Raw genomic sequence first — 24,764 nt, 5'->3', positions numbered from 1 at the left:
TTCAAAAATAAAAAAAAACTAAGAAAAAATAGCTGATTTCAAACACCTGTATCTTTCAAGTTCGGATGTGTTCGGTTCAATTTTAGGATGCATTGAAAAAAGGGCTTTTTTGTTTAATTATTTCATACTAGGTGTTCGCACTAAACACGTCTTGACTGGTCACTGGTTGAGGAAGAAGAGAGTTATAAGACCAAACACGAGCAATTATAACGTTGGCATTATAGTTTGAATGATTCCATGGGTTACTATGATTGATATTAAATTTAAAACTTAACATACTCCCCCCGCCAGAATGAATAGTTTGATTGTACAGACAGATCTTCAATAAACAAAATGTCTGAAAACCTACAAGTAGAAAGATTTTCTTCTAAACATATGAGGATACATTTTCATTTTGTTCGCTTCTGCTGAATTGTACATTTTGCGAGATTTTAGTAAACATTTTAATAAACTATTTTCTTACGTGATCAAAAATAGTTAAACTTGAAACGTACATATATATATTTTCGTAGATCGATAACTCTGTTTTTGTTTTATAAACTGGGAAATAACTTGGAGTAAACTGAATCAAGTAGCGCGGGTCTGCCGGTATGGATTGCGTAGTTGAATGTTCTTTGATTTGCCAAAACTTCGTCAGTGGAATATATTTTTAATGGTTAACTACATTTAAACCATATTAAAGGATGTCTGACTGCATCTGGTTTTTCAAATTATAGTTGAAGGTGATTGTAGATCTGCTTGAATTCATTTAAGTCAATGATGCTTGAGCATAACACGCTCGATATTTTTCAAATGCAGCAGAATTTCAGAGTGATTGCCGAAAATCGAGCCCTAGCCTGAAACAGGGTAACATGTTGAATGCCAAACGCATCTCTAGTTGTCAAAATCCAGTAAAAGTATCCATTTGACATGAATATTCCCGGAAATTCTGTATTTTATGCTACAATACATTGTCCGTGCCATTGAAAGTTAGATTTTGTGCAGTGCTTTGCAGTTGCAAATATCCGTACAAAGCTTAACTAACAAGCCGTTAGTTGAAGGCAAAATTAATGAATTTTCACCGATTCATGAAATGCCAAATCCAATTTAGTGTGCTGCGCATAATAATAAATTTATCTTACTGAAATTTCGTCTGATTGACATTTTCTAGCCGGCAAAGTTATATTAAGGATTATTGAAAAAAATTAAATGGTAGAAATTTTCGCAATGCAGACGTTATGTTGTCCCTAGACCAGTTTCACTCTTTTCATTCGGCTGCTTCCTGCAGGTTTTACGACTGCAATTATTTGTACGGAAATGTTTGTTCTCTTCAGACCCTCCCAGAACTCGTTTACAAAGTTTTCCGACTTAAAGTGTCTTTATATTAAGGTCCGAACAAATTTCCCATTCCGCCTAAATGGCCTTCCAAAATAAAGTCACGTTCGTTCTTGAAGTAATTCAATAGAGTTGACTTCCAATAACTTCTAATATAAAAGTGATGCAATGATTTGTTGATTATGGAACGAATTTACTCTTCTTGAGTGTTACTTATCTAATTATGTAGCACGTCCACATTTTGATTTATTTTAGCTGTATGGACATAACGAGAGTCAAATCCAAATTAAGGTGGAATTATTGAATGGCACTGATTACATGACACACAGCGTTTTAATGTGATATACTGCAGTGGCGTTTAAAAAGATTTGATTGTTGGGATCAATGATTTTCACCATAATATCTTTATTGAGCCTAAAAATGTTCTACTTGTGAGTTTCTTGAATCTCAATTCAAAAATTATAACAACAAATTTTTACATTATCATCTACAAAAGTGACTCTAATAACTAATCCAATTATCCAATTATGTTATCCAGCATTCCAATATTACTTAGGCGTCTTTGTAAACAGTACACAGAAAATCACAATCATTTTCACTTTATTTCTAATAGATTTCAGATTTGTTTCTCATATGTATTAAAGCATTACTTTCAATAAAAAGTAAGAGAATTAGTTCAACTTAAACTTTTTTTTTATTTGATTATCTTCTTGATGTACAACCAGTAGAGGGTTCTGAATGTTACGAACTTGATTGGTCATTTTGAAGTTTTATTGATTTAGCTGGGTTACTCAGGCTGCATAAAAACTCTAAGTTTGTTATGCAATGAGTCAACTAAGCCTCCCATCGAAGAAAACTCAAATCAAGCTTTTGATCTTCGATTCGATCTAATGACCATTACGGAGGATGAACCCATGTTCATCATTCGAGTTTTTAATTTTGATAAATTTCTGTTGTGTCGGATGTATACAATGGTTTTACAGGCTTTTCTGGCAGTGTCTGAAAACCAGGGATTCTTAAACTTTTAATTTACATGCTTTGGAAACTTGATACGTTGTATTTCTATTTGTAGGTCAACTATTTTCCTTTCATTGGCGACATCTGCAGTCAGCTGCTACCTATGCAACTTCAATTTTCCATACGATCTACATCATCTATATATATAAAAATGGGCTTGTGATATAGCTCAGTTGGCAAGTCTGTTGTCTCCTGAGCCGATGTCCGCGAGTTCGAGCCCAAGAGTAAACATCGAACACAGTTGTACCGGATAGTTTCTCAATAACGATCCGCCAACTGTAACGTTGATAAAGTCGCGAATGCCATAAAAGATGGTAAAACGACTATAATCGAAACAAAAAAAAAAAAAAAAAATATATATATATAAAAATGAATTTCTGTCTGTCTGTCTGTCTGTTCCCTATAGACTCAAAAACTACTGAACCGATTTACGTGAAACTTGGCAGGTTGGGGTATTGGAGGCCAGGGAAGGTTCCTATTATGGTTTGAGACCCCTCCCTCTTATAGGAAGAGGGGAGGGGGTCTTTCATATAAAAGTAATAAGTCTTCATAACTCGAGAACTGATCAAGCAAATCAAACCAAACATGGCATGGGAGGGTATTTGGGTACGAGGAATGTTTCTAAGAATATTTGGTACCCCTCCCTCCTTCCAGTTAGGAGATATGAAGGAGGGAGGGGGCCAACCTTACAATTTTTAACATAACTGGAGAACTAATCAAGCTAATGGAACCAAATTAGGCATGGGAGGGTAGGGGTATACGAGGAATGGTTCTATGATTATTTCAGACCCCTCCTTCCTTCCAGTGAAGATACAGGAAAGAAGAAGGGGGCTTTCATACCTTTTAAATAGCATATCTTGAAAAATATTAGATCAAATGAAACCAAATTTGGCTTGGAAGTTTATTTGGGTACGATAAATAGTTCTTTGAATATTTGCTACCCTTCCCTCCTCCCAGTGAGGAGATAAAAAGTGGGGAGGGGGGGGGGGTAGACTCCTTTACAATTTTCAGCATAATTGGATAGCTAATCAAGCAAATGGCACCAAATTTGGTGTGGGAAGGTATTTGATTACGAGAAATGTTTCTATGATATTTTGAGAACCCTCCGTTCTTCAAGTTTTAAAATCTTAAGGGAGGAGGGTGCTTCCATACAATTTTTACATCACTCGGGAATTTACCAAGCAAATCAAAACGAAATTTGATTTGTTAGGGTATTTGAGTACATGGAAAGCTTTTGTGAATATTTGGTACTACTGCCTCCTTCCAGTTGTGTGGTAGGGAGGAGAGAGGGGGCTCCATTACAATTTTTCGCATAACTTGAGCAAATGGAAACAACTTTGGCATGGGAAAGCATTTGGATACGTAAAAAGGTTATTAGCTTATTTGAGACTTCTCTCTCCTTCAATTGGGGATACAGTTAGAGAAGACGGGAGCTCATATACGATTATGTTGCATAAACCAAGCACTTATCTAACAAATGGAACCAAATGTGACATGGGAACAATCTAACAATCGAGCAAATGGATCAGAATTATGCATGGGAATGTATTTGAATACACGGAATGTTTGATCTTGATCCCCTCCTTCCAGGTAGGGGATGATAGGCAGCAAGAGGGGCTCCGATACAAATTTTAAAGCACAACTCGACAACTAATAAAGCAAACGAAACAAAATTTTGCATGGGAGGGTAGTCGAGTACAAAAAATGTTTTTTCGGTGGCTTAGCACCCCTCTCTCCATTCAGTGGAACGATATTATGGGAAGAGGGTCACTCATACATTTTTTTTTAAATATGTTGATAACTAATCGAGAAAATGGAACCAAATTCGCATGGAAGCATATTTGTGTACGGGTAATGTTGTTTCGATGGTATGAGACTCCCTTCTCCTGCCAGGAGGAGAGGAGATGTAAAGTGGGAGAAGGTCACCCATTTTTTGAATAGCTAGAGAGCTTATCGAGAATGACGCCATATATGACATGGAATCGCATTTGTATACAAGAAGTGTTTTTCTGATGTTATGAGACCCCATTCCTTCCATTAGGGTTAAAGGAATGATGGAGGGGGTCACTCTCACAATTTGTATAGTAATTTGAGAAAGAATAGGTAAAATGAGTGTCCTGTGATGTGTCTCTACAAATAAAGAGACAGCGAAGATTCCATACATAAAAAAATTGGCATAATCTATAAACTTATGAGGCATAGAAATCCAGAGTCATAAAAAGGATTGAAACACGGATTCATAAATAAATGAATTAAGCCTTCAAAAAAAAACGTTGAAATTGTATTTTGAAAAAAGATTTTTATGATATTGAAATTGAATTTAGAATTTTGTGAAAAAAAATAAGAGTTAAATAACTAAGGACCAAAAATTTTGGAAGGTGTAGCAAAGCACACCGGGTCAGCTAGTAATGCATAAATCGAAAGGATCAAAGACACTTCAATTGATCGCAACCAAGCTACTACGCTTTTCATACCCATTAAATTTGTCTAAAATCCGAAACATTTTATCTGCACTATCACTCAGGGACTGTGAGGATAATTTTCAACTCCTGCTTCGGCCACAAAAAATAATTTTCACTAAGTCATCGACGTTCTAACTGCCAATAATGGCGCTTTTGTGGATACGCGTGCTGAAAATGGATAAAAAAAGTAAAGTTTAACGATACAGTGTTGCATCGATACGTTTGGACTGCCTGAGCTGTGGAAAACGTCCTTATACAGTGAGCGAAATAAGAATAGCACCACTATGTGTTTTGCTTGTAAAAATATGAATGTTTGAAAATCACCAAAACTTTCTTCTATAAATTGTTTTGAATTGTTTAACGGGTAAATCAAGCATAAGTTTACTTTTTTTGGACGTTGCAATTGGCGTTGGGGACCAAAACTATGAAAAAAGGGTGCGAAATAAGAATAGGACCACTTGTGTTTTTCAACGAAAACAAGATTATTTCTAAAAGTTTACCGTGTAAAAGTGAATAATAATGCTTCTACGAATTATTTTAATAGATAACTGTATTTTAAGAAGTTTTCTGAGATTTCAAGAATTTTCAAAGGTATTAAAAGGGGGTTTTAAGAAATGCTCCTCTAGCGTTTAGGAATTTGATACTTGAGCTATAATACTTTATCAAACTGCTTTATTTCTTCATTATCATTCATTATTATGATGCAAATTGGCGAAAAATCGATTTGAGGCTGAATTTGAATAAAAAAACAGGCTTCAAATTCAAAAATACTAATGTTTTTAAATAGTCAAACGCTATTTCTCTAGTTTCAAGTCTTAGATGGCAGCACTATCTTGCAATTAAACCGAATTGATACCCATTTTTGTATATCTGGGATTAATTCAGGTGTGCTGGATGATTTTGGTCAAGAAATAAGTACTTGGTACCGTGTGACCGCCTTGGAAATTATAAGTTCACAATATCAAAAAATTAAAATTTCATCATGTACCGATAAAAGTGAATTTATTGAACCGATAATCAGAATAATTTTGTACTTTTCGATGGAGCTTGATGAATCAGATAACTAGCAGTATTATTGATATGATTTGAAATTGAATCGGAAGTTGAGATGAGCAGGAATTTTGGCGGTAGTAGGTATTCTTGTGCTGGTGATTTTTTTTGCAAATCCGGAAAAGATGTCTGCAGCTAGAACTCCAACAAAAGTGTGTTGGAAAACTACCTCGAAATGATGAATATGGGCCTCAATAAGCCTGAAAAATAAATAATGAGACTTAATTTGGTTTTAACGGCAAGATAGTGCTGCCATCTATGACTTGAAACTGGAAAAAGTGATGTTTACTGAAAAAAAAATCTAAGTTTATGAATTCCAACCTGTTTTTTCCCGATTTAAAATACACCAAAAATGTTTGATTCATCATTTTACGTCATTTTAATGAAAAAAATAAGTAGTTTGGTGAAGAATTACAGCTCAAATATCAAATTCCTTAGTTCTAGAAGAGCATCTCTAAAACACCATTTCAAAACCATTGAAAATCTTTGGAATTCTAGAAAACTCCTTCAAATGCAGTTATCTATTCAAATAATTCGTAGAAGCAATATTATTCACTTTTACACGGTAAATTTTTAGAAATAATCTTGTTTTCGTTGAAAAACACAAGTGGTCCTATTCTTATTTCGCACCCTTTTTTCATAGTTTTGGTCCCCAACGCCAATTGCAACGTCCAAAAAAAGTAAACTTATGCTTGATTTATCCGTTAAACAATTCAAAACAATTTATAGAAGAAAATTTTGGTGATTTTCAAACATTCATATTTTAACAAGCAAAACACATAGTGGTGCTATTCTTATTTCGCTCACTGTACAAACTGCTGAAATAAAATACTTCCAAATACCCTCATCAATAACGTATACGACCAATTTCTTGTTTTCCAGATGCCACCAACTGTTCGAAAAATTTTCTTTAAAAGGTCTACAGCTTAAATGTTGTTTTGTTTTCCTTTTCGACCATGACAATAAATTGTGACTTGCGAATTATCTTTGCTTGTAATAGGTTATAAGTCGCTAGGCAGCGGCGGAGCTTGCTTTGATACCTGCATTTTTCTTAACAGTTTGTGCAGAAAAATGCCATCAGCATAAATTTCGGATGGAAGCGAAATCCCTTTTTTCACTTCTTAAAAGGAACCCATTTTTCAAAAGTTGAGGGCAGTATTACTTAAATCCACTCCCACGCTAACTATCACCTTAACCTGTTATTGCTTTTCTCGTCACGTGTTCGATCCATTTTGCTATAATTTAGCTTATTTGTTGTTAGGCTAACAAACACATTATACACGTTTATGAAAGTGCAAGTTTTCACTTCATGAAACCAAAGAGATTTAATTCCAGGCTGACCGGAAACAGCAAGATCATCGCTACACTAGTAGCGCTCAAACCAAGCCGAACAAATATCGGCTATTGAGAGAATCCATACTTGAAAAGGATTGATCCAACTAAATTTTTCAAATCCACCACCAAAAGAATTGATCCAATATCAATTCCATCCGACCCAATGTCGCATTTTTTTTTTCAAATGTACAACCAAAAGAATTGACCCAATATCAATTCCATCCGACCCAATGTCGAATTTTCCAAATTTATAACCAAAAGAATTGAACCAATATCAATTCCATCCGACCCAATGTCGAATTAGGATAGATTTTCGTTTGTATGCTTTGACCCAATATCAAAGGCTTCTATCATTATCGTCCCAATGCCAATGTTTTTCTTTTGCAATCCAATATTGCAATTTCCAATCCTTAACCTGAAACGCTGTAACAAAAATCAAATTCTAATCAATAAGTTTACCAAAATCCAAAACCTATCCGATTCGATGGACCACTAAATATGTTCGCACTAAACACGTCTTGACTGGTCACTGGTTGAGGAAGAAGAGAGTTATAAGACCAAACACGAGCAATTAACAACGTTGGCATTATAGTTTGAATGATTCCATGGGTTACTATGATTGATATTAAATATAAAACTTAACACTAGGATTAATAAAACTAGTTTACACAATTTAAAGAAAATCTTAAACATTATTGACCGACCGATTTTTAATGTGAAATCGGGCGCTAAGTCCGAAAATGAAATTCCAAAAAATCTCAATAGAACCGTTTTTGTTATGATCTAAATATGAAATTTTTGAAAAATAAAACAAAGTACTTGTACTTAGATTAAAATATCTCAAACTGCATAACAGTAATTGGATGTCTTTTTTTTGCATATTAATGGTGAAAAAATTTGCTATCAATCATTTAAACATCATTTTTGCGCATCTTCAACAAAAACGCATTTTTCAAGAGAAAATTTTGTTTCAGCGAAAGTTTTAGGCTCGATTAAAAAAAATTATTTTTTATTGGCCTTAAATGTTAATTCAAAGATTTCAAGTGATTATTGATCAAAATTGGTTGAAAATTGAAGAAGTTACGGTTACTTTACCATAACAGTAGTTTTTGCATTTTTTTTTTTTAATAATTTAACGTGGATTTTTTTAATTTAATCGCAGTATACTAATCATAGTATAGGAAGAATTAAACGGGAATAGGATTTTAAGGTACTATCCTCAGGAGAAACAATAAATACTGGTTTTTCATTCATAACTTTTTTTCACTGGCCGATTGTTTTTTAATGATTAATTTTATTAAAGCCTAAGTTGAGACAAATATTTCATTCCAAGACAGTAAAACAATTGGATTTGAATCAAAAAAGATATTGCGGTTCAAAGGCCGCAAATTTAATCTAACACGCAATGAGTACAGCTAGTGAAGTAAAAAGTTTTTAATCAAAAACTAGTATTTTTAGTTCCTTTCGAGCATAATACCTTAAAATCCTATTCCCGTTTGAGAATCAAGCAACCCCTTCCCATGGTCAGATCTTTCTGAAATTTAGCATGCAACCTTCTGGTAAGCTAATAAATAATTTTGACTTGGAGCGAGTAAGATTTACAATGTTTAATTCTTCCTATACCATGATTAGTAAACTGCGGTTTGTTAAATTATTTAAAAAAACCTAAAACTACTGTTATGGTAAAGTAACCGCAACTTCTTCAATTTTTAGCCGATTTTAATAAATAACCACTTGAAATCTTTGAATAAACATTTAAGGCCAATAGCAAATCAATGTTTTTAAATGTCTTTTAAACCATCGACTTAAACTTTCGCTAAAACAAAATTTCCTCTTAAAAAAATGCGTTTTTCATAATTTTTTTCTATCAAAGAGTCAATAATATAATCAAAACTGTTGATGATACGCATAAATGATGTTGAAATGATCGATAGCAAATTTGTTCACCTTTGATATGAAAAAACAAGACTTCAAATTACGATTCTGCAGTCCGAGATATTTTAATCTAAGTACAAGTACTTCTATTTATTTTTTCCAAAATTTCAAAATTGGACCATAACTCAAAAACTGTTTTACCGAGATTTTTTTAAATTTCATTTTCGAATTCAGCGCCCGTTCTCACATTTAAAATAATCTTCAGTTAACTTAGTTCTAAAATGCTGTAAAGTAGTGTAATTTATTGTTTACTAGCAGAGCTTCGATGAAAAAAATTAAGTTCGTTAAAGTTATCATAATCCAAATAAACTTCCTTTTAAATTAAATTTCAACATTATTCTTAAGCGAATTATTTTTCATGGCATCTGAGCTTCTAAATTGTCTTGAGTCTCAACGTAACTTGAAGGTTTGTAGGTTGAAGGAGCCACGCTTAAAATAGAAAATATAGGACCTTAGGATAGAAAAAATAGGACCTACCTTCAATACAATAAATAAGCCCTTTAAATAAAAAAAATCGCCCCTCTTGATGCGGGAGGAGTCAAACAGACGAATTTGCACATAATCAAAAATTGTGTCAAGCTTTTCAAAAACGCTATAACATTGGTTTTGTTAATGATGTGCATGTTACATTTATTAAATTTGAGAGTTTTCATTTTTGAAAATGGGAAGCGTTGGTCAATACAATATATCATTAAATTTGTTACAACTTATTTTTCAATTCAATAAATCATCTTATTATGTCAAAACGCTTACGTTTATCAATTTTTACCAAAAGTTTTTCGAGGATTGTTAAAATTTTGACAGTTTTTGTGTGGGAGCGCCCCTTTCTGGATTTTCAAGGGTTTAAAAGAATTATAGAAACCATTTTCGGTCTTGAAAACGGCTACACACTAGACTTAGTCGATTTGGGCTCATTTTTGAATTTCTGAAACCCTGGGGTTTAGAAAGCTTCGTTTTGGTCCAAAACTCATCCATGATTTTTTGCAGAATTTTTAAGTAACGTTTACATGAATTAATTTGAACTTTTAGGTTTGTATGGGAAAATTGAATATTTTGTACTGAAAAATCAACATCATTTTTGTTTCTTTTGTGGAACCGAGCCAGCTGATGGTTTTTGTGCCAATTTATAAATTTACTTTAGGATTTTTTCCGCTGAACAACAAATTTACTCATGTAAACGTTATTTAAAAATTCTGCAAAAAATCATGGATGAGTTTTGGACCAAAACGATGCTTTTTAGACCCCAGGGTATGCGAAGTTCAAAAATGACCTCAAATCGACTCAGTCTACTACACACCAAATTTCACTATGATCGGTTCAGTAGATTCCGAAAATTGTTCGAATTCTGTCAAATCTTAAAATGTATTATAGAAAGCATTCTCGGTCTTGAAAAAGTCTACAAACCATATTTCAAGTTGATCGGTTCATTAGTTTTTGGAAATTGCTCGAATTGTGTCATAGTTTTATTGATTTTGTATGGGAGCCACTCTCCTTTAAGTTGGAGTGGTTTGAAATTATATTAGAAACCATCTCCAACCCCAAATACTCTTACATACCAAATTTCAAATTGATTGGTTTAGTAATTTTCGAGTCTTTAGGGAACAGGCAAACATTTATTTTTACATATATAGAAAATAGATGAGTGCCCTCATTATTTAAATGGAAAGAGTCTTTCAATACAACATATCATATAATTAGATCAAAACCTGTTTGCCAAATCAATAAATCATCTCATCTTGTTAAAACGTTTATGTTTATCAATTTTTGTCAAAATTTTGTATATAGGCCTCCTTCACAAAAACGGTTAACGTTTAGAAATCTTAAATAATCTCATGACTCATTACATCAAGAATTTTATCGTGTGCCAAATTTGATCAAAATCGTTTGAAAATAGTTCGAGCTTTGATATATTTTACAATGAATAACTAATAACCCCCCCCCCCCTCCCTTCATACAAAAATATTTGTAAATTCCAGTATTGATCCAAATACATCAAAACCTGTTCACCACCATAATAAACCATTGAATTATGTCAAAATACGTTTGTGTGGGAAATTTGATGAAAATTACTATTAAATTGTATGCATTGTGTCAATTTTTATGTGAATTTCGTATGGGAGCCTCCTCTCCCTTAAGTCGCAAGGGTTTGTAACTGCTATAGAAACCATCTCCGACCAAAAAAACCCTCAGACGACAATCGGTTCAGTTGTTTCCGAGTCTATAAGGAACAGACAGACAGACAAACATTCATTTTTATATATAGGTACAGATAACCAGAAATCTGATCTGCCGTGCATTTCAATTAGACCCTGATGTAGCAGTATACTTAACCGGTTCTACATAGGTTGACTTTAAACCTAACGGAACATTTCCAAAGTACAAACAATGTTAGGAACGGTTAACATTGGATTTCGCTGTCAAATACTTAAAAAATGAACAAATCCCTCGTGCAGTTGGGGAAGGATCAATGTGAGTCCTGAGTGATGGCCGAACAGATCAAGAGCGATTGCGCTCATGCTTTTTCAATCGATGAACTTTCTTGTTTCATCTGCCAAAAACAAGAAATGCATTTTACGCTGAACAATCCAGGGCAGAATACAGAAAAGATGGTTGTTGATTTACAGAAGGTTATTGTTTTTTGTGTGATTCAGGTAATCCATGCTTCCTCGACGTGGCGGTTTAAAGTCCGTTTTCGCCATGATTCCAAAGATTCAAAGTAGGTCAGCTAGCGGTGGAAGGTAACTCATTTCCAGACGTTGTTTTATTTATTTACATAGTTCTCCGTCCCATAACATAACTTTTATAACGCGATGCCCGACACGCTTCCGGCTTTAAGCGCCACTTCCGTTTGGAAGACCACCTACCCTTTCTTATTTTGCCCAGCTGATGAGACTCGGTCGCAAGTTCCTTTTGATTCCCTATTTTTGGAAAGAATCGGAAGAGACTCTATGCAAAAAGGGATCCGTACTTCGACACTTAAGGGCCGCCCCGAAGTCGAGACAAAACCCGGGAGAAATCCGTGGAAATGGGAGTTAGCTGTTCGTATCGAAAGCAAACTAGGGGTGCTAATCATCGGACGAGACCAAACCCCTTTACCTGGACCAGAAAAAAGGAATCGATTGGATTCGCGGCCAATCTCCGCAGTAAAAGAAACTAGTAATAAATCCCGAACAACGAACAGCGTGTGACTTCCTTTCCAGTTACCCCAATCAGTCGATCATTGCAAAAGTAGTCGCTATGTCATTGCAATAATTCAATTCGACTTATTGTCTTTGATGTGTGTCGTGTATTGTTTACAGAATACTGTTTAGGCCTAACAATTTTCCCTCTTTCTACTTCTACCTAACAGTGCATTTTGGTGGAGACGCTTGGTTTCTCGCAAAAAAATGTTTAACGATTTTGCTTCAAAAAATCATTTGATTGAATTTAAGTAAACGTAGAAAAATAAAGAATTAATATTGCTTCGGCTTCATGTACCCGTTACAAACTTGATGAACATAATTCCTAAAATTCACTCGAACCATGACAACCGTTCTCCAATTTCTCGAACAACCCACATTCGCCAGATCACGCTCCACTTGTTCTAACCATCTCGCTCGTTGCGTCCATGCTTGTCTCGTTCCTATCGTATTCTTAGCGAACACCTGTTTAGCAGGTATTCTAGCAACATGTCCTGCCCAGCGTATCCGGCCAGTCTTCGCCTCCAAACTCCGTCCACTGCACGCCGCCAAGGATGGTTCTTAGCACTCGTCGCTCGAATCTTCCGAGTGTACGCTGGTCCTCCTCGAGTAATATCCATGTCTCGTTCCCGTAGAGAACAACCGATCTAATGAGCGTCCCTTCCAGACGTAATTCATAAGTAATGCCAGAAGGAATGTCAACAAAATTAAGCTACCGAGGGAATTGTATTCACTACAGACCAAATGAAGTGGATAATAAGTGATGTTTTGATAAAATCACATCTTGGCGAAGAATTTGGCATGCTTGGTTTTATTTTTCAAATCTGGTGTTCATTACTTCAAGCAACAATCTTTAGGTTTTCAATTTTAAAAAGTTAACATTTTCATTCGTATTTAAGCTTCGCCGCATACTTTACAGAGTTGGCTTGGCATTTAAACCTTTTACAAATAGGTACTGTACCGAGATAAGCGTGACGAGGGCTGAACGGAGGAAATAAAGAGCATTTTTATCGATCACAAAAATAACCGGCCAGGAGAAGGACTGGTTCGGTTGAGAATTCAGTGCACCGCCTTTCACTTTTATTGAAAAAAAAACTGGTAGTTAAAGCAATTCTATATTTAGAGCGAAGGTTTGTGAGTGAAATAATTAATGTGTAGTTCGAATCCTTTGAATCAGTAAATCTGTTGTTTAAAGTCTAATTTTAATTATACAAAATATTGGGCAGTTAGTTTAGTTTCACAAATTGTTTGAAATCCTGTTAAATCATACAGAACCCAAAGACTATCAAACGGTAAGCAGGTGAATCGAGAGAAAGAAATATGTTGATCATCCTTTCACAAAAGATTATGGTAAATGGCTATGGGTCGACATCAGTGAGGCAACCCGGAACCACAAAGCTCCATACGGATCCACATTGAGACGTCGACGTCGACATTCATTACTACTCCCGATTCCGACAGAGGCTGCCTGTCTCCCCAGCTATGCCCTGCACTACATAATTGCACACATTTGCCTTGTTGTGGAGCTTTCGCCAGGAAGCAACAGAAGAAGAAGCAAGGAAGTTTGCTTACTTACCTTCAATCAAGTAGAGTTCGGCGAAAATCGTGAAATAACAGCAGATCGTCAGCACTTTTGCCAAAAGCATCATTTGACCGAACACGGACGACGACGTCGACGATGACGACGGCTAGGGCAGGTCGCGCGCACCGTAATTGGTTGCTTGCTGCAGTGGTTGTTGTTGTAGGCCCTGAGCCCTGAGCGCTGCTGTCCGTTGAGAAAAGAGATCGTCCGGGTCTGGTGTTGGCTTCAGGGCTGTCTTGGCTTGGATGCTGATTTCCTTCGACGTTGCTGCAAGTCAGCCTGGGCTCTGTGACGATTGTTGGTGCAATTTCTATGATTACCTAGCCCGGCCTGCTTCGATCAGTGATCAATGCGTCGCGCTGCTACTGCTGCTGCAGTCAAATGGCACAACGTGGTGTTACTTCAACGACAACTGTGCGTTTTTGGTCGTGCCGTTCGTTCATTTATTAAATATTTTAACTAAGTGCAAGTCAATCTCACTTTCATCCCTTACACGGGAGGGTTGACTTTGTTGCCGATGCAGTTGTCAGTGGAAAAGGTTTAATGAGTAGAGTAGGAGAAGCAAAGGACAAGAAATATGCCGGAGCCGGGTTTTTGATCTTCGACTTTTTCGCGTCTGTGCGTTTCCTTTCCTTATAAAAAATAAACTGATCCGACCGACTAGTTGTTCAATAAAAATGTTGCCGCAAACGAAGACAAAAACCAAAAGCAAAATCGATTCGCACAGGCAAGTTTAGTGACCAACAACGGCAGCAACTCATACAACAAAAATAGCTCTTCGGCGCAAAATGTAAACAACTGATTTTTTCTTCTTCAATTGGTACAAACGATGGCCCGCAAAGCCGAACGACGAAGAGGTAAATAACTGCTTTCACGTGTTTGCTTTCACTGGAAATATTGACTACACAAAACACTATTTTTTCGGACGTTTTACTATTGCTTTTTCAGCTTTGTCTAACACTCAACCTTTTAACGCCGACAGCTGCTGCTGCTGCTGATCTCAACGATAGAGATACCTTTTACCTCATGCCGGGTACACCAGTTACTTAACATTTCACCAAATTTCACGCATCAAGTACACGTAACCGTAAGTGAGGCCGTTCGATTCGCTTTGGTGACAATCGGCTTAAACCACCTACAACAACTTAAACTGAGGCCATAAAACCGCTGCACAATAATGCTCACATCGGACCATTTCAATAATGGGCCTGTAATAAAAATATCACTGACGCTACTGCAATGTATGGTATCATACGAAAATTATGTAATTTTTTCGCGCATACGAGCCTGTTTAGAGTAGCTTTGTGCCTCCAGTGTTTGTGTTTTGTTTCGGCAGCGGCGATCCCACTTGTCTTCCACGACGACGACAACGACCACGAGGGTACGCAGCAGCTTCGATGCATTCAGTGGTCCACCGAAACAGCACGGTGCATAAACAACAACACTGGGGAAACTGGTTGACTCCAATAACTAACTTAACGCGCCACCGAGACTTTCCTATATATGCAGAAGTAAGTATCTATATACTCTTGGCTTAAGCCGCTGACTACTAAAGACTAAAGACAGGTCCACGCGCAGAGTAGTTCCACGCCGAAAAAACCGCAAGAGCGCGCGCACAACGTAGTGCCTTTCTCGTTAAACTTCCGAACTGTTCAAACAACCGACGAGGACTAACTGACATCGAGGGAACCAGCCAGCCAGCCAAGTTTGGTCCGCTACTAAGCGCCTCAGCCAGCTCTGTTGTGAGCGCGAATTTCGAGCTTTCAAAGCGCGACAGCAGCAGTTCGATTGGTCGGCCTCCGGTTGGGGAAAAACAAATTTGCTGGCTGAGAGATATAACTTAATGAAATGCAACGTGCTGTCAGCCTCACACTCTCCGTAGTGAGACACTATCTACTAGTAACTGAGCTTTGAGTAGAATCGGATGGGTACTGTGCTTGAGACCCCAAGTCAGATCCACCCAACCCAACACAAATGGCCCACATGACTCTCGGGCTTGGATTGTATCGAAGCGAAATTGCACAAAAACAGAACCAGTGATAAAAGATACACTCGTATATCTCGGTTTGGTTTTGGATGCATGTGGGGACCGTTAAGCGATGCTATTTCGGAAAATAACGTGATACAAAACCTCAGCTTGAATAAGATTTGTTTGCTTCTAAAGTTTTTTAAGTTTCAGACCATATTTTAAAACGATTTCAAAAATTGTTCAGTTAAAGGTATGGGGACTTGGTAGGCTGTGGGCGAAGAAAGTGGACGTGTTTTTTACAGGAAAATTTGCTGCAATCTGATACATATATAGGGGAGAATAAGGATACTTGATACTAATTGGAATACTTGATTCCGTCGCTATATCTCGAAACCGGAATGTCTTACAAATATCAATTGGTCGGGATTCGACCTGACCGAACTGAACGCCAATTAAAAAAATGAGTTATCAATTGCAGCGAATGCGAAATATGATAAACTACCTTCCTATTTTTTTCATTTTAAATATTAGAAAATTTCTGACAGTGGAAATCGCAAAAATGCGTTGTGCCAAAAACTGAGGTGCAAAAAAATATATATAGAAATAAAGTTAAATACCGTCAACTGGTGCTTCTAAAAACTTACATCACAATTAATCCTACCCCTTATGCATCAATAGCTCTCAACGCCCTCAAGGGGGCGGTAGGGATCACTTTGAAAACCACTGATCTAGCCGGATACGAAATTATTGGAGAGATTGGTAACTGAAAACTACAACGATCGTAGAAAGAATCGAATTAACGGCTTAGAGGAGTTTTAAAGGGCTAAGGATTTATCGTATAGAGTTTAGGGCCAATGATCAGGAAAAAGGAAATGTTCATACAAATCGTCCACTGTTTTCTGCAATCTCAGGGGTGAGTTTCTTTTTGAGTGACCTGATTCCAAAAGTGGTTGTCACTGCAGAGGCACGATTTTTTAAACACCACAGCACAGCCTACACATTTTTCGCAGACAGAATAAAAATCACATTCATAAATTGATTATTTGTTTCAAAAATCTAAACTTCCTTAAAAAAAAAAAGACAGAAAAACGACATTTGTTAAAAGCGACTATTTGTTTTGTTTATTTGTCTGGGATTTAAATTAAAAAGGACTAAAAATAATGTATTCATTTAAAAACTAGAAAATAGCGCCTTAAAGTATGCAATACCTATAGGATAGTTGACAAACTTTTAGAATTAGCTTTGTCTGATACTTACAAACTGTGGAATGAGAACTGGAAGAAATAGTCAACGGACCCTTTATCCTTGGATTTTGCCAGATTTTTGCCTTTTTCAGGGCTGTAGTATTCTCTAGAGCAGCTGTAATCGACACGTTAGCTTGATATCCTAGTCAGAGGTCGAATAACAATTAAACTTTCTTCACGTCGTTAGGTGTGTTTCTAAGTAACATCAATAGCGATCGCGGGTGTAAATTTTAACAGATAACTATGATTGTGCAAGAAGTATACTAATGCAAAGGTAGTATCAATCGAGAACTTTTATACATGCAGATACTACAAGGGCACCCTTAATTAAAGATCGAGACTCTTTTAACTTAAATAATAACACAATTTTTTTTCGTCTCACGAAAATGCTTCTAGTTCATCTTTGGTTTCAGGTATCGTTCAGGGCATATAAACTTGAAATTCATGCAGTCGTATTATCATATTATGTCGAAGTATGTTTGAAACTCAAAGAGTATTTTAGGTCATTGAACTCACAAACATAATTATTTTTATATTTTTGTATAGTTTTAAGCAAAACCAACAATATATGTGTCTACTAATGATTGACGAAATAAATAAATAAATAACAAATACATTACATACATGAGATTTGTTTTAAAACTCCAATGGAGTTGTATGGATTGAAATCAACTAGCTTGTTAGTAATATATAAACTATTGTACCAACGGTATGGGATCTGTCAATTCTGTCGAAATCTTGTGCGTGTAGTAATTTAGAGCTCCAAGAAAGTGCTTTGGTTTGCCTTTAGTGATCCTCCTGCTTCAACCACTATGACAACCCAAACCCAACTCAACCATCTACCAGAGAAGTTCGGAACTTCACCAACAGAGGGCCGCTACCAGTAGGACCTCAAAGATGGTGTACCTCAAGCACTACGCCAACCCACACCCTAACGACGAGAGAAGTTCGGAACTTCACCAACAGATGGCTGCTACCATTAGGGCCTGCAAGATGGCGTATTGTGGAACATGATGGGGCAAAATAGGGATGACGTCATGGGCTACCATACGCGGCTGAGAGGTCAATATCCGCATTGAGACAGCTCATTCTGGTTCGCCATTGCTAAAGTCAACACATCGACTTTTGGTGAAGACGCTAAAAATAAATGGTCTGGAAGCCAAGTCCAGAACCGTGGTTTAGACTCCGTGAGTCCGTGTCCGTGAGTCTGTCAAAACCGAGACATCCAGGACCCCGAAGTTTATGCTTCAAGCTTTATGAAGCTTGCCAACCCGCTAGGCCTACATCTGGAACGCATAAATCCCAAGGTCAACTGTGGACCCAGCTCCGAGGCCAGATCCAGTGGATCCACTAGGCACCCATCCCACGCGGTCTACCTACGGCACTGAGGCGACGCTGGAAATTCTGCTCGTCAAGCCGCCACCTGAGGACTGTTACATCGTGGTAGCCAGCAGCTAGTTCGTCCACACCGAGATATCGTTCCGAAGACGAGAGGGAGAGTGGATATTCCGCAGCCTTACCACCCCGTACCACGGCATCGTTTAAGGTAGGAGTTACGATTTACGATAAGGTTGAGAACCGCAAATTGTGGGTAGTGGGACACAAAACTTACCAGTGTGTTCGTAGTGCAATAAAGTGGGAAATTACGACGGGTGAAGTTAAAGTGTTTTCTTGGGCATTGTTCGCGTTAGCTTTAGCCGACCCTGAGGTGTTGTTCGGGGGGTTTCTGCCTAGTTGTCAGCTAGCGAGCCGTTTGTTACAGAATTTCGACGGTATAGCAATACGCTCGGCAAACATAACGCACCCTTGGACGATAGACAAAGAGTCTTGGCGGCCGAAGAAGCGTTGGACCTCGTGATCGGGAATCAATTTTCGGGACTTAGGCCAGCCATTCAGGATGAAACGGAAGACTTCTCCAAGGACCGGATCTGGTTGAGTAGCATTCTGAACCGCCTTGAAATTCAGAGGGATTTGTCTAGCGAAATTGGCTACTACGGATCCCAAATCTTCTTCTAAGTTGACACTGGCAATAATATAATCTTCGTCGGGCTTGATGTGGTTGTTGATCAATCGGGATAATACATCGGCGTTTCCAAACTTGTCTGTGCTGATGTACTCGATGTGAAAGTTGTACAGCAGTAGTTGCAACGCCCATCGTTGCAAGCGGTTGGCAGTGTAGGTGGGTATGCCTTTCTTGGATCCAAAGATGCGTAACAGAGGAGCATGGTCTGTTTGAAGGGTGAAACTTCTACCGTACAACATTTTGTGAAACTTGGTGCAGGCGAAAACAAGCGCCAAACCTTCACGGTCGGGTTGCCCGTATGCTTGTTCGGCTGCAGTGAGAGCCCTGGATGCATGCTGGATGACCTTCACTGAACCGTCCGGAAACTTATGGCTGATTGTAGCACCGACACCTACCGATGAAGCGTCTGCTGAAACGACGATCGGCAAATCTGGACTGTATTGTGTCAACAGAAGATCGGAGGCCAGAATAGTTTTGAACTGATCGAACGCTTTTTGGCAATCGGCTGACCAGTTAAACTGTTTATTGCCTTTGAGCAGCTCATCCAGTGGATAACGCAGTGTTCGCATCGCAGGAACAAAACGGCCATAGTAATTGATGGCTCCTAGGAAGGATCGAACACCCGTCACATCTGTCGGCGGCGGAAGGTTGCGGATGACGTCGATTTTTGCCGGATCTGGGCGCAAACCATGTTTGTCGATGAGGTGCCCCAGATACTTTATCTGTTGTGAACCGAAGGAACACTTTTCAGCCTTCATGGTGAAACCGTACTCTTGAAAACGTTGAAGAGCTGCTTTCAAATTGCGGTTATGCTCCTCCTCATCCGCTCCGCCGATCAAAACGTCGTCCAAATACCCCAAAGTATTTTTGAGGCCGGCCAGTTGCTGGAATGCTCCAGGTGCTGCTTTAACTCCTGGTGATAGTCGATTGTAGCGATATAGCCCCCGATGAGTGTTGATGGTTAATAACTCTTGGGAAGACTCGTCTACCTCGACTTGCAGGAATGCGTCGGATAAATCCAGCTTGCTGAAGATGGTGCAGTTTGAAAGCTTGGCAAATATGTCCTGGGGAAGCGGCAAGGGGTACTGATTGGCTTCAAGCGCGTTGTTCAAACCCGTAGAGTAATCTCCACAGATTCTGATGGCACCGCTTGCTTTACGGACCACCACGATCGGTGCGGCCCATGCTGAATACTCGACTGGTGTGATGATATTGGCGTGTTCCAGTCGATCGAGCTCCTTGTCCACTGTACTGTACATGGCGTAAGCTACAGGGCGTTTCGGACGGAATACAGCTGACTGGCCATCCCTGAGAGTGAGCTTAACCTTCGCCTTCGTACACAGCCCAGGAACGTCCGAGAAAACTTCCGGAAATGCGGCCTTGATGGCATTCCCAAGATCACGGGACGATGTCAGTTGATTGCAAAACTGGTTCATGGGAATTGACCACAGGTCGAACAGATTGATGAGATCAATTCCCAGAAGATGCAATGGCTGCTTGACGATGAAGAACTTGGCACTGCGACGCACCCCGTTGACTTCAATATCGCAAGTGCATTCAGCTTGGAGTTTGAGAGGCTGTCCTGATGCTGTGGATGCTCTCACTAACGCCGGTGAAGTCGTCGGCTTCCCGATTTTCGCCCAAGTTTTCTCCGAAATCACGCTGATATCCGACGCCGTATCCAACTGCAGCTTCACTGGTGTTCCCAAAATCTGCACTGTGACGTATTTCCGTTGCTGCTTGACACTTTTCACTTGCACTGATTTTGTGGCCGCCGATGGCAGTTTCCTTTTGTCACTGTTTGTCTTTTTAGCACTTGCACAGTAGCCGTCCTTGTGTCCATAACCACCGCATGCTTTGCACCGATGGTTGCGGTACGTGCAATCCCTTGCATAGTGCATGGCACCACAACACCAGCAAGGAGAAAATGGCCCACTTTTATTGTTTTTATTTTGGTGTCTATTATAATTTTTGCTCATTTCTCCTTCTGGGTTGTTTTTCTTCTGCCTTTCCGGCCACTTGTTCAACGTTTGTTTGCGATTCACCACTTTTGTTGACACTGATTGGGTGGCGATCATCGCAGTGTCGTGTTTGATCGACATCACTTTTTGGCACTCATCAGAAATCTGCTCCAACTTTACGAGACTGTTGTCTCCGATTCGGCTCAATAGGCGGGTGCGGATTTCCCCATCACTATCCGACTTCAATCCACACACGAACATCGAGCACTTGAACTCGTCTTCGCTCAGTTTTCCCAGCTCGAATTCAACGCAAAGACGGTTCACGCGACAAGCATACGCCTTATAATCTTCGGAAGGCTGCTTCGTCACTTGCAAACACCGATAACGACGGCAGATCAACGATTCCACCGTGCCAAATAAACTTTTTAACTTCCGCACAGTATCATCGAACACAATTTCCCTCGGCAAAGCTGGCAAAATAAAACTTAAATATCGTTCATGCTCAGCTGGACCGAGTTTCTGCAATAACAACCGCATCTTCGGAAAATAAACTGTCGTAACGCGAGTACCAAGCACCAAAAGTGATCCCACTGTCCGGATCGTAACGAAATTCGTTGATGTTAGTACTCAGCGACTCCAAAATTTGCTCCGGGTTAGGTGCCAACGGAGGTCTGTAATCCTGGGACAGGTTCGAGTGACGTTGCGATACTTCCTGCTGATGCATGATGAACTGTTGCATCTGTTGCAGAATCTGCTAAAGCATCGGATCCGTCTGGTACTGCGGGAATGGTTGTTGTTGTTGTTGTTGCTGCTGCTGCTGTTGGAAGTGAGGTTGTGTTCCCGGGACGATTGATGGAAGCAAAGGTGGACGAATGATTGGATTTCCGTGCTGCTGCTGTTGCACGGGATGCTGCCTGGGTGCATAATCCAAATTATTGCCAATTTGGCCATTGGCATTTGCGGGAATCGACGGATTTCTCCCTCCGGATGGTGATCCCATGTGTTCGTCCTCCATCCTTCGCCTTTTTCTGCTAGGGCCGGGAAATCGTGTAGGTTTGTTCATGGCCCCAACAATCAACACTATTGATTCAACAATGTTGGTATATGATAATAAAAGCAATATAAAGTTTGTAGGTGATATCATTAAGCCAATCCATCACACTGGGTAAAGCTTTTTATGGCATCGAAAAATGTTAAAATTAGATTTTTTAAACTTTCTATGAGAATCAAAAACTTTGAAAACATACCGCCAAACGGGGCATCATGCAACAAAAGGGTGAGATGGAACACTTGTAAACCACAATTTTTATTTTAATATAATGTAATAAAGTTACCTTTTAATGATAAGAAAAGAAGATGACATAGTTTTTTACAAAGTGGATAGCTTTTTAAAGTCTTTCATTCTCATAGAAAATTTTAAAAAATCGAGCAATAGATGAACAAATTCTTACATTTTTCGATGCCGTAAAAATCTTTACCCTTTATGACGGATTGGCTTAATGATATCATCTACAAACTGTAGCTTTTATGATATCCTATACCAACATTGTTGGTGTAAAACTATTGTTCGGAAATTTTGTGATTTTAGCGAGTAGATTGTTTTATAATTTTTTTTACCCCTAAATGTATGCAGCATACTTATGTTTTTTCTTTAAAAACATTTTTGACAGAAAAAAATTAAAATTTAATTCGAACAAAACCATGCTTTATATGCGTTATGATATCACAAATATATCGAAATAAATCACCGTGGGCATGGTAAGAGGCTCATTTATATCACTCTGATATAAATGGGTATGCCTTGTCGCGCAAGATCTTAAAATATCGAATAGTGTAAATATCACACCAGATCTTGCGAGCACGAACGGATCACTGATGAATACCAGTGAAACGGAACCTACGTGTTGGCCCCACGGCTTTAAACTAACGTCTTACCAGTGTTCAATATGGTCCGATCAGTATTGATTGTTTGACCTGATATAATTATTCATACAATTTGTTTAATAAAGTTTTATATTTCAGGTCCTTTTTTAAGAAGTCCAGATGTGTCCCCGTATCCTAGGCTTCAAGGAGTCACGGATAACTCGGGATAACTCAATGTGGTAAAGGTAGTAGTATTCGCGTCCCCAATGCTCTAGTAAGTGTGCATTTGCGGTTTATGAATTTCGAAGGCTTATTCTTAAATCAAGCATTTTACAAGAACTAGAGGCTCATTGGATCAGTATGCTTTTTGGACAGTTTCCTGTTAACAATAATTCTTTCTCATTTCAACGCTTTTTGCTAGATTTGCCTAATGTTCGGTTAGGTTTGAAATTCAATTAAGGAAGTCGAAGAAAGATGGTACGATTTGGAAAATCAATAATAAAAAGGTAGTCCAGGAAAATAATATCGAGAATCAAAAATAGGAATGTAATTTATTTCAACTGAAACAGATTGAGGAAAGTTGCTCTGAGAAGTTGTTCAGAGTTAGCGATGAGGCTTTAGAAGAACAGCATTGTCATTAGTAGTATGGTCCTGTTCGGTTAGTAATCAGTTTATTTTTTATTCTTTGTGTAACGTAGAATTTTTACAAGTGCTGCCAGTGATAAACACCCTTCAATGGAGTTTCGGTTTTGTGGTATCCAAGTTGTTAATATAGTTACATATTTGGAAATATCTTTTATTAGCCAATCTATGCTAATCTCAAGCGAAAACAATCATAGGCTCAAAGTTCTTGAATCGAGTAAGGTTAGGTGACAGGTGGGGCCCAACATAATACTATTCACTGTGACAACAAACCTCAGCCCTACAGTGGCTACTATTTGTTGCTCACTCCACACAACACAATACTACTCACTGTGACAACAAACCTCAGCCCTACAAAGGCTACTATTTGTTGCTCACTTCACATGACACAATACTTTCATTGTGACAACAAACCTCAGCCCTACAAAGGCTACTATTTGTTGCTCACTTCACATGACACAATACTACTCACTGTGAAAGCAAAACTCGACCTTACAAAGGCTACTATTTGTTGCTCACTTCAGACGACACAATAATACTATCACGACAAACCTCAGCCCTCTAAGACCAAGCCCACCGCAAGTTGCTATTTCGGTCGGTATTTTAGATATTTTTATTGGTTGCGTTTTTATCTACTTACTTATTTTCGCACCCATTGTTGCGATCCAGGTTGGTATTTGTGTTTGTTTATTTTCTGATAGCGACTACCAGCTGCGTTGCTACCGGGTTGCTACATAAACGCATCCTGTAACAACCTACTGCTCGAATGCTATTTCTGGAATCAACTTAGCAACTGTTGGTGCGATGATGGGTTGATAAATATGTTGCAGAATGTACTCGATTCGAGGTTTAGCAACCTTTGGTGGGCCTGGTCTAAAGCTACTATTTGTTGCTCACTTCACACAACACAATACTACTCACTGTGACAACAAGCCTCAGCCCTACAAAGGCTACTATTTGTTGCTCACTTCACATGACACAATACTACTCACTGTGAAAACAAAACTCGGCCTTACAAAGGCTCACTTCAGACGACACAATAATACTATCACGACAAACCTCAGCCCTCTAAAACTACTATTTGTTGCTCACTTCACATGACACAGTGTTACACATTATTCAACCGATATAAAATACCCTCGCTCGCAATACAGCTCATTGGCAAGCCCAGCCCTGGTTCGCCAGGAT

The 24,764-nt window shown here is 38.4% G+C and overlaps 2 protein-coding genes across 2 annotated transcripts in view; both read right to left on the bottom strand.

Moving 5' to 3' along the window:
• Nucleotides 1–15,556, bottom strand: part of LOC129738891 (uncharacterized) — a 122,426-nt gene extending 106,870 nt beyond the window's left edge. Inside the window, exon 1 of the mRNA XM_055730208.1 lies at nt 13,869–15,556. Within this exon, the coding sequence (XP_055586183.1) occupies nt 13,869–13,941 (73 nt within the window). The 5' untranslated portion in view covers nt 13,942–15,556. The remainder of the gene's footprint in view (nt 1–13,868) is intronic.
• Nucleotides 15,557–18,824: 3,268 nt separating this feature from the next.
• LOC129737623 (uncharacterized protein K02A2.6-like) lies at nt 18,825–21,810 on the bottom strand. The gene is made up of 2 exons (XM_055728784.1): nt 21,663–21,810; nt 18,825–21,541 (listed from the first exon to the last, which is right to left on the bottom strand). Exons 1-2 carry the CDS (start codon nt 21,808–21,810, stop codon nt 18,825–18,827), a joined length of 2,865 nt encoding a protein of 954 aa, XP_055584759.1.
• Between the last annotated feature and the right edge of the window lie 2,954 nt (nt 21,811–24,764).

The sequence above is a fragment of the Uranotaenia lowii genome, chromosome 1 (genome assembly GCF_029784155.1).
Source record: "Uranotaenia lowii strain MFRU-FL chromosome 1, ASM2978415v1, whole genome shotgun sequence".
In the NCBI taxonomy this organism is placed as follows: Eukaryota; Metazoa; Arthropoda; class Insecta; order Diptera; family Culicidae; genus Uranotaenia; species Uranotaenia lowii.
This window is presented reverse-complemented; position numbering and strand designations above follow the sequence as displayed.